Consider the following 9622-nt stretch of genomic DNA (forward strand, 5'->3'; position numbering starts at 1 on the left):
TAAGCAGATAATATTTCAGAAGAACTTACTTTCAGCACTCCAGTCTACTGGCTCTCTGGGCTGAGAACTGGACCCGCAAAACATGTTCCCTGCAATTGCAACGTTTATCTCATCTGGAAAAGTGCTCACCCATTGCTGCCCCTTACAAGCCAAACCAAGCAGTTAAAGTGTCACTTAACATTCTAGAGAATGTGAAATATATTGTACATTGTCAACTCCCCAAAACCATAAAACTAACTTTATGGACCTCACGTGACTTTTGAGAGCCAGTGAGGGGTATCTGTCTGAGGTCTGGGCGATTTTTACGATCTAACTTCTAGATAAAACCCTATCCATTTGACATCTAAATGTCATACCCACTTTTGGTATAGTTTGCTATTGGTAAAAAAAAAAAAAAAAAAAAAAAAAAGGAAAAAAAAATCAAGGGAAGGCGAGCAAATGGTTTGGGATCTGACAGTCCACTTCACATCCCTCTCAAAATCACTTAAGAAGTACCTAAACAGTGGGAGATTAAGTTTGGTAAGTTTTAAGCTCCAACTTTACTTGCTACGAACAAAAAGCCTAAGCCGTGTTGTAGAGATGTCAGTGGCGTTTTGCCAAATCGAGCGACTTTAAACCGGAGTGTCTCGTGCCTGGTTGGATTCCCGAGGTAGCGAGATGGCGAACATTTGCCATCTTTGACGATGTTAAATTATCTGCAGCCAAAATGACTCGTTGTAGTTAAGTGTCAGTAGTTACAGAGCGGTGAGCTGTTATTTACATGTTGAGCCGGAGAGCAGGAGGTAAAAGCACAATAAACCGAGGACGAGAGGTGGCGGGGAGAGCACAGAAATGTCTTATAGATATACAGGTTATATATATATAATAAATATATCTGTACAAACACACAGAGCTGTAATGTTATAGAGCACCGTTTTACGTGGACATATATGCGGGTATAAATCCCTCGTGCTCGGAGGATGTGCGCGTGGCTGGATCTATAGCTGACGGTTCCTGAAATGTGCGTAAATCTGCCGGGGACGCGTTTATACCGCGTTATTGCAACTTGAAGTGCTTGAAACCGGTTTGCCTGGTACGGTGGGGTGGGGGGGTCGGTGTTGTTTGGGGGGAGGCGGTGGGAAGGTGGCGGTTTGTTGGTGCCAGGGGGGTGTTGGATGTGGGTGTTCGGTGCTCCCGAGCTGCGCGGAGCTGCGCGGAGCGGCGCTGGGAGCCCCTGGCAGGGGCGCAGCTCGGTGCCAGGCATCTCCCCGGCTCCAGCGTGCGCCGGGGGTCTCAGGGGTTGTGTACAAAGTGCGACTGGGAGCCTTTGTGAGTAGGAGAAACGTTTATTTGACTTCAAGTAAAGCTACAAACAAATACAAAAAGCTTATTGGCAAAGTACTAACAGGCAGCTAGACATGACAGATGCCATTTTTACACATAACATTGCATTCACTCTGCCCACTACGAACCGTCTATTAGTCACATCAGAAATATTTTTAATATTTACAAACATTAGAGCACTCTATTGTTGGTCCGATTTTATACATTTTTTTTTATAGTGAAATTTACCCACGTCTAAGAGTACGTCTCGGAATTAGCCTGGGACTAGAAATCCTGGCCTGAAGTTTGAACTAAAACACAGACTGGACAATTTTAAGACAGAAAGATACAAGAGCTTTTTCTTCTTCTTCTTCTTTTTTTTTTTTTTTTTTTTTTTACATTTTTGTTTGGTTTTTTAGATTATTTTTTTTCTGCTACTGTAGTGCAGGAACCCCCCATTTTAGCTTAGGCAGAGAAGAACTCACCCAAAAGCAGTAAACTCAGGAAAGGGGGAAAAAAAAATCCCAACAAATAAACAAACAATCGTATCTGTTCTCAATTTATAAATAAGTTATAACATTTAAAGGGCTCACATAAAACATGCTAGCTTTCCAGAAGGCATCAAGAGAGCACGGACACATACATTTATAAGAACAACAAGAGCATGAGGAGCATCTGGGAAATAAAATTTAATTAAAAAAAATTAAAGAAAAAAAACCCCAACCCAAACAGAACACGACATTAACTCAGTCCTGGGATAACGGTACCATACGCGTTGTTTTAGAATATCCACAACATGCCGAAAAGAAGGTGCCTCACTGTACAGTACTCCAAAACTAAGATCTGCGGCGCTTTATTTATTTATTTAGGTATTCCTCTCTCGTCTTCTCTCCTCGAGATTCCTCCTCTAGAATTTATGGCTGAAAGGCGCTGCCCGCCGAGGCTAAGCTCATGCTTTTCAGTTTATTATCCTTCTTCCATTTCATCCTCCTGTTCTGGAACCAGATTTTGATCTGGCGCTCGGAGAGGCAGAGCGCGTGAGCGATCTCGATCCTCCTCCTGCGGGTGAGGTACCGGTTGAAGTGAAATTCCTTCTCCAGCTCCAGCGTCTGGTACCGGGTGTACGCGGTCCTCGCCCTCTTACCGTCTGGGCCAGTCATGTCTGGGTAACACAGACAACAGCGGGGTTTGGGGTTTGCTTTCTGCTGGGGCTTTTATAGATCCTTAAGGCTATTATTATTATTTTTTAATACCGGGGTGAAATATTCGCCTTCTTCGGGCAGCTAGGAAAGCTGCTGATTCCCCAAATAACAGCCCCCCCCTTTCTTGCACACCCCCAGACACGTGTAAAAACCCCCACCCTTGGCCCCTCCAGAACAGACATTCGCAACTCAATATTCATAATTTAACTGGAGAAGCGAGATGCTGAAATCTCCCTTTTTCGCCTCTGCCTGGGTGTTTCTGGGTCTGTTTGCAGGTTTAATGCTGCTTTCTGTTCTCCAGGAGAAAAACCGCGGGGGGGGGGGGGGGGGGGGGGGAGGCTCGCTATTCCCCCTGTATCTCCTCTCAGTTTTGGTTTTGTCAAGAGCAGATTGTCAAGAATACACCCAGCAAAATAAGAGTAGGAAAGGACTGAGAGACCCATCTGGGCATATAATGCCATTTTAATGGTCAATTCTTTCCTTTCCTCTCCACCCCCCCCCCCCCGGAACACCCCCTTCCCTCAATTTTTAAATTACTTTCTCCCACCACCCAGATAGAGCCAAGAGCTTGAAATAAGCGCACATTTTGCGGCAAGAATAGCGAAAGTAAAATAAAATCGCCCCCCCTCCAGGCGCCAGAGGCAGCTTTAAAGCAGCGATCAGAGCAAGAAATACAAAAGCAATAAATAGCTGCGTTTCTGATCAAAGCGCCTCCACCGAATAAAAGGAAGGAGAGAAAAAAAGGGAGTGGGGTGGGGGGATGGAGAAGGAAAAGGGGGGGGGATAAACCCCACACACACAAGAGAAAAAGAGAGGGGTGTGCGAAAATAAACAACAACAACGACAAGGATGGAAAAAGAAGTAGCTGTACCATGGCTAATGTGAAGTTTCCTCATCCAAGGGAATATCTGAGGTGCCTGCCCTTCTGTTGCTGCGGTGGAGGTTGCGATGGGCTCTGCCTGCGCTCGGGGGATGCTGCTGCTTATTGGAGTGCCCTCGTCGGCTCCCGAGGACGCGCTGGTCTCGTCTAGTTCTGTGAAATTTGTGTTGGTGGTGCTGGCAGAAGTAGCTTGGTCGGAGGGGGACGGGGCGGGTTTGCCTCCATGGCTCTCGCTGTTGGAGCAGGGAAGGGAGTCGGGAGAAGATAAGGAGCAGCTAGACGCCTGTCTAAACCTGCTCTCCTGAGCTGGAGAAGGGAAACCGCGGGAGCTCTCCCCCACAGCCCCAAAGTGACTAGAGGAGGCTGAGCGGTTGATGCTAAGGTCCATCCCATTGTAGTTGTAGCCATAAGAGCTGGAATGCATGGTGCTTGAATCTCTGTAAGAACCGTTCATGGAACTGCTGGTCCCATAATTTAGTAACTGATAGTCGGGGCCATTTGGGTAGCGCCCTGAGAACGAGTTTACAAAGTAAGAGCTCATTTGGGTTATTTTGGAGGGCTTGATTTGTGGCTCGTGGTCGTTATAACCCTGTGCTTGACGATTTATGATGTATTAATGAATTATAGCAATGCACTGTACTTCGTTTTTGCTATGTATGCGGCCAAATATGGGGGGAGGGTGGGGGTGCGTTTGGGAATCACGTGCTTTTGTTGACCAGTCGTAAATTCTCACTGATGACCTCAAGAGGTAATTCATGCTCTATGGTTACAAATAATGACGATCGCGGAGTCGTTTAGGCCCAAGTCGGTGCGCGGCGCCCCAAATCCCCGGGCGCGCCGGCGCGCGCTCGCCCCCCACCTTGGCGAAGCGCGCCACCTGCCGGCCGCGCCGGGGCTGCGCACCGCGCCGGGGGGCCCGCGCCCCCACCCCCCGCCTCCCTCCGCACCCCCCGTTCCTCTGTTCTCCTTTTCCTTCCTAAAAATAAAAAGTAATAATAATACTAATAGTAAAAAAGAAATCAACGCGGACATGAAAAAGGCGGGAGGGGGAGGAAGGGGGGGATCCTGCGGCGGGTCGCGTGTCCGTGCTCCCCGCGTGGGTCTTCTCGCCCGGCTCCTTTTCTTTATTAAACTCTTAATTTCTTCCTTTGTAACACCGTCGGGGAAGTTTGAGAGGCGGCGAGGGATGAGGTGTCGGGTCGCTGTGAGGCCGGGCAGTCTTCTCTTTTAATATCTGCGGGGGGGGGGGGGGGGGGGGGGCGCGCACCGCGGAGCCCTGAGGGGGGCCGTGGCTTCTGGGGGCATTTCGCGTGGTTGTTGTCAGAAAAGTCGGGCTCCGCTGAGCCTGGGGCCAGCGATGCGGTCGCACCTTAATTCTGGAGGGGGGGGGGGGGGGGGAGAAGGAGGGAAATTGGGGGGGAGGGGGGGGGGAAAGGAAAAGGAGGGAAAGTCCAGCCGGTAGAACTGGTTGACAACGTTGCTTTTAGGATATTCTTGTTCCTGAGCGTTTCACGTCCTTTTTGAACACAGCGTTGTGCTACGTGATTGTTCCTTTCCATTTGCTAACCTGCAAGGAATATTGGGGAGCAAAAGCACTCTGAAATTGGTAAAAACGTTGTGAAAGAGCTGTGCTTTGTTAAGCATTACTTTCTTTTTTTTTTTTTCTTCTCCTCTCTCCTTCTCTTTTCTCTCTCTCTCTCTCTCTCTTTTTTTCCAAGGCAGTTTAGGAATTTCATATGCTTGTCTGCAACTCATTGGAAATTATGCGCCATATTGAAAGTGACATATAATTATAATAATTACGGGCAATGAAAAGCGTGGCAATAATAGTAAATGTCCTACAGCTGTGAAGCTTCTGCATGAATTGATTTTAAAAGTGACTGACATTAAACCAGCTTGTGGCATGGGGGAATGCATTCATACATAGGTATTTCTTGGGGGTAGAGGGGAAAGGGGGTGGGAGGCAGGAGATGCTGTTTCGTCGCGTTTTCCCCCTGTGAAGCTGCGGAAAACGGTATCCGAAAGAGGCTGGGCTGGTCGCTTCATTCCAGTCCTAAATCCCCAGCAGAAAAAGCACTTCCCTTCGTTTAAATTCCCAAAACCCAGGAAAAGTTGGCGATTTGCATGCGCGAGATTCCCCTTTGGTACGGAGCAGAAGCGTTCCCCACCCCGTCCCCAGCAAAGCCAGCCTCTCGCAAGGAGCCATGAAAACGCTTTCAAGAGATCATAAAAATCTACTCTTTCAAAATAGCTCGTCAGACTTAGTTGAGATTTTTTACACCTTTCCCCCTCTTCCCCGTAGATGCAGGCTATATTCCTGGAGCTGAGAAGCTACTCGTTTCGCAGGGCAAATTCCCTTGAAATCTGGATTTTTTTGCAATACACTTCACTTTGATTTGGGGATATGAAGTAAGGGACCAGATGTTTGAAAGATGCTAGGCAAATGTTAGGTATCTTTGGTAGATAAATGAGAGCATATTTTTGCCTGTTTCCTTGATTTATTATGTATATGGAGAGCGTTTCGTCATAACTCTTTGTACTGTAACAATAAAAAAGAGCGATACTAAAGCAGAATGTCAGCGAGGAAATACTATTGGTGAAAGGTCTTCCATTTCAGATTAGACAAAAAGAGGGAAAACCAGATTTATCTCTCCACTGTAACTTCCGTGGGCTTGGAGTTGCTTGTCCTTGCAGATTAGAAGACATTGTCATACAGAGAGAAGCAAGGCTTGCTTTACAACTCTCTGCTCCTTAAGAATGGCAAGTTCCCCTGGAAAAGGGAAAGATAATAGTAATAGTAATAATAGTAGTAATAATAATAAGAATAATGATGACAGGGTAGTGTGCGTGAGATCGAAGACTTTGTTTTTATTAGAGAATTCCATGTTCATACCTAAGACAAACTTCAAACACAACACGTACAAAAATTAATAAAATATAACTTTTTCTTCTTGTTGTTGTTGCTTTTGCATCCTTTTAGGTAGTACTCGTTCTTTCAGTAGATTTTCCTTTTTCAAAACAAACAAAACAAAACAAAACTAATTACAAAGACCCCAGGGCTTGATTAATTTACCAAAGGAGAAGAAAAAAAAAAAAAAAAGGAAAAATGAAAAAAAAAAACCCTATGTCAACCGTGCATGAAACATTTTTACAAAATTAAGACGATAAACACCCCAAATGACATATATTGCAGCACTTCCATTAAATACAAGAGTTAGCAGATTACTAACAGTGACACCAAGGGTAGAAACACGGGTGGGAGTCCTTTTTTTTTTGTCTTTTCTCTTTCCCTTTCTTTCCCTCCTTCTCTCTCTCTCTCTCTCTTCGCTTTTTTATTATTATTATTTCATTTCGAGGGGTGGAGTGGGAGGGGAGGGAGGTCTAGGAAGGAAAAAAAAATTAAAAACGCAACTAGAAGCCTGATTTTTTTTTTTTTTTCTGGACACGACGGATGACTGGGAACACGAGTCCATGGCATTGGTGGCGCAAACTTTCTAGCTGTTGCCGCTGCTGCAGAGGGCTTGTCCCACCAACGTGCAGGTTTTCCCTGTCCTCGCAACCAGCCCACACCCCCCTCACCCTCTCGGTTCTCACACACACTCACTCCCTCTCTCTCTCTCTTTTTGTTGTTGTTGTGTGTTTTAAATAATACTTTCACTCCGCCGTTTTCTCCTCTTCCTCCTCCGCGCTCAGCTGCGAGGAGTTGAGCAATTTATTCTCTTTTTTCCACTTCATCCTGCGGTTCTGGAACCAGATTTTGATCTGCCGCTCCGTCAGGCAGAGGGAGTGGGCGATCTCGATCCGCCGGCGCCGGGTCAGGTAGCGGTTGAAGTGAAATTCCTTCTCCAGCTCCAGCGTCTGGTAGCGGGTGTAGGTCTGGCGGCCTCGGCGGCCGCTGGGCCCAAAGGAAGAACCTGTGACACCCGCAAAAAAAATGGGAAACAAATAGGAAACACATAGGAAACAAATGGGGGGGGGGGGGGGGATCCAGGGGAAAAATGGGGGGAAATAGGGGGGAAAAAAAGAGAGGAAAGGAAAAAGAGGGGGAAAGCCCTGAGGTTTAGTGGAGCCGCGGAGGTGCCGGATAATCCGCGGGGATGCTACTCCCCCCACCGCGGCTGTGCGCGCAGGGGTACGTGCCCACTTCCCTGCCCTCCCAAGGGTCTGGCCACCCCCAAAACAAGCCCCACCGCGGGGAGCCCCCCCGTGCGCGCAGGGGGGTTCCCAGCCGGGCCGCACCCGCGGAGCATCCGCAGCCGCGCTGCAGGCAGCCGCGCAGAAGGGTTAATGCTGAAGTTGCCAGGCTGCAGGCAGGGCTGGAGAGACAGGGCAAGATCTATCTTATTCCGGGATGAAAAATCGCAAGGTGTTCTCACCCCCCTCGCCCTCCCTCGCTATTTTCCACCCTACCGGCAACTGTAATAGATCTGAGCATTTAAGCAATAATGAAGTGAATCGATCTGCCCAAACTCTACATTAAAGAGGACACAACACTTTATGTCCCTGCGCTAATGGACATCAATTTGGAACTTAAAAGGCAACAAATGCATCTAAACATGGGAAGGAGGGTGGTGAGCCTCTATTATTTTTCTCCCCCACCTCCCTTCTTTTTTTTTTTTTTTTTTTTTTTTTTTTTCTGATTGAGGAAACAGCACTTAAAGAAGTCATACATCACCAGGGGGAAAAAAATTCTCCCCAGGCAGACTTTTCATTATGTGCGAATTTCATTAAAAATGTAGCCCCTCTCCTTTCAAATATTTAAACACTGCTATATTATTTAACTCCAGATCGGGTAGCCAGCGAGAGAGGGAGCTGCGTGGGGGTGTGGGTCCGTCTGTGTGTGTAAAGTCATCCAGATCTGATTTAGAAAAGATATCTCCCTGTGCGTGTGGGGGGAAGACAGAGACAAATCGTTGTAGCTGAGTGACACGCAAACTGGAATGTGCAAAAAAAAAAAAAAAGGGGGTGTGTGGGTGGATGGAGAAATTCTGTATTGGGGTTTAAAGACGGGGCGAACTTTTTAGGTGGGGGATTGCCGTGCGAAAATACTTCAGCGGTGTGAAGTTTTGGTGCGTGTCAAGAGCAAGTTGGAGCTACTCGTGTCGCCCAACTTCCCCGCTGGAAGTTTGGGCTCTAAAGTGAACCTTATTCCTGCTTCCCTCGCTCGCTCGCTCTCTCTCTCTCTGGCGGTAACAAATAAGAAAGGGGGGGAGGAGATTGATGTATTTATTTCTGTAAAAGAGTAAACTCACTATTGCAAGAGTTCATCCGCTGCATCCAGGGGTAAACCGGGGCGGAACACTTTTGCTCCTCGCTCTCTCCGAACACAGTTTTGCTCTGCGCGCAGTCCGCCTTGCGCGGCTCGGGGGCGAAGGGCACCTCGTCCAGGCTGGGGGGGGCGCACGCAGGGTCCTTCTCCCTGAAAAACCCGCCGGCCCCATAGTCACAGGCGGAGCTGCGGCTGTAGGCTCCGTTGCTTTGCTGGTAGTAAGGAGAGGAGGTGTAGCCCTTCTCCTGGACGCCCGTGGCTCCATAGGTGGTGGGGTAGTGCCTCAAAGGATCCGCATAGCCCGAGGGATATAGCGGGATCTGTCCCAGGAAGGGCTCCTGCCCCGCCGCCAGACTCACCGGGAAGGTCGAGTTGACAAAATAAGAACTCATTGGAAGGAGCCTGCCGTCCTTTCCCGGCTTTATGATTTGTTGTGTTTTATAGTCCAAGTGGTTTAGCTATTAGTAGTATATCGGAGATTGGGTTTTAGCTGAAGGGAGATGGCGTGGTGCCAGCGAGGGACACAAGGAAATACAACCATCTGATCATGGGCTGACCAATAGCAGGCGCCTGAGGTTGCAAAATAGCACCCATGAGGAGCTGAGATTGCACCAGGGACCCCAAGAACAAACCATCCACCCCCTTTTCCCTCCCTTTTAAACAACAGAAATGCACCCCCTTAACCAAATATATAATATCTGCCGAAAGAAACATTCCCGGCGCGCTCGGAGCTTCATAAATAAATAAACGTGCCCCCCCCCCCCCCCCCCCCGCCCCGGAGCTGTGCGCGGGGGTGGGCGAGAGCCTGTCTGCACGGATGGCGGTGTGCGCGCCTATATATATTTACACACATATAACGTATACAAATACTCGCTGTGAGTGTGTGTGTGTGAAAGTTATTTATTCGCATTCGGCAAACTTTAGCCCCTAGTGTTTGCAAATCGTCCTGAAATGGGTCTGGGTGCTCTG

General features: G+C 48.0%; 2 protein-coding genes across 2 annotated transcripts; both read right to left on the reverse strand.

Moving 5' to 3' along the window:
- Nucleotides 1-1328: 1328 nt before the first annotated feature.
- Nucleotides 1329-3925, reverse strand: HOXB5 (homeobox B5). Its single transcript, XM_037411488.1, has 2 exons — nucleotides 3376-3925; nucleotides 1329-2464 (listed from the first exon to the last, which is right to left on the reverse strand). The coding sequence occupies exons 1-2, from the start codon at nucleotides 3923-3925 to the stop codon at nucleotides 2217-2219; spliced, it is 798 nt and encodes a 265-aa protein (XP_037267385.1). The 3' UTR covers nucleotides 1329-2216.
- A 3113-nt stretch (nucleotides 3926-7038) lies between these two features.
- HOXB6 (homeobox B6) lies at nucleotides 7039-9372 on the reverse strand. The gene is made up of 2 exons (XM_037411489.1): nucleotides 8637-9372; nucleotides 7039-7298 (listed from the first exon to the last, which is right to left on the reverse strand). Exons 1-2 carry the CDS (start codon nucleotides 9043-9045, stop codon nucleotides 7039-7041), a joined length of 669 nt encoding a protein of 222 aa, XP_037267386.1. The 5' UTR covers nucleotides 9046-9372.
- Nucleotides 9373-9622: the final 250 nt, after the last annotated feature.

The sequence above is a fragment of the Falco rusticolus genome, chromosome 18, assembly GCF_015220075.1.
Source record: "Falco rusticolus isolate bFalRus1 chromosome 18, bFalRus1.pri, whole genome shotgun sequence".
Classification (NCBI taxonomy): domain Eukaryota; kingdom Metazoa; phylum Chordata; class Aves; order Falconiformes; family Falconidae; genus Falco; species Falco rusticolus.

Excerpts from the sequence above, each read along its gene's own strand:
- HOXB5 (XM_037411488.1), bottom strand. The coding sequence starts at position 3,925 with ATGAGCTCTTACTTTGTAAACTCGTTCTCAGGGCGCTACCCAAATGGC. Across the intron at positions 2,465-3,375 it reads GAAACTTCACATTAGCCATG|ACATGACTGGCCCAGACGGT; the intron begins GTACAGCTACTT and ends TGTGTTACCCAG.
- HOXB6 (XM_037411489.1), bottom strand. The coding sequence starts at position 9,045 with ATGAGTTCTTATTTTGTCAACTCGACCTTCCCGGTGAGTCTGGCGGCG. Across the intron at positions 7,299-8,636 it reads GCGGATGAACTCTTGCAATA|GTTCTTCCTTTGGGCCCAGC; the intron begins GTGAGTTTACTC and ends CGGGTGTCACAG.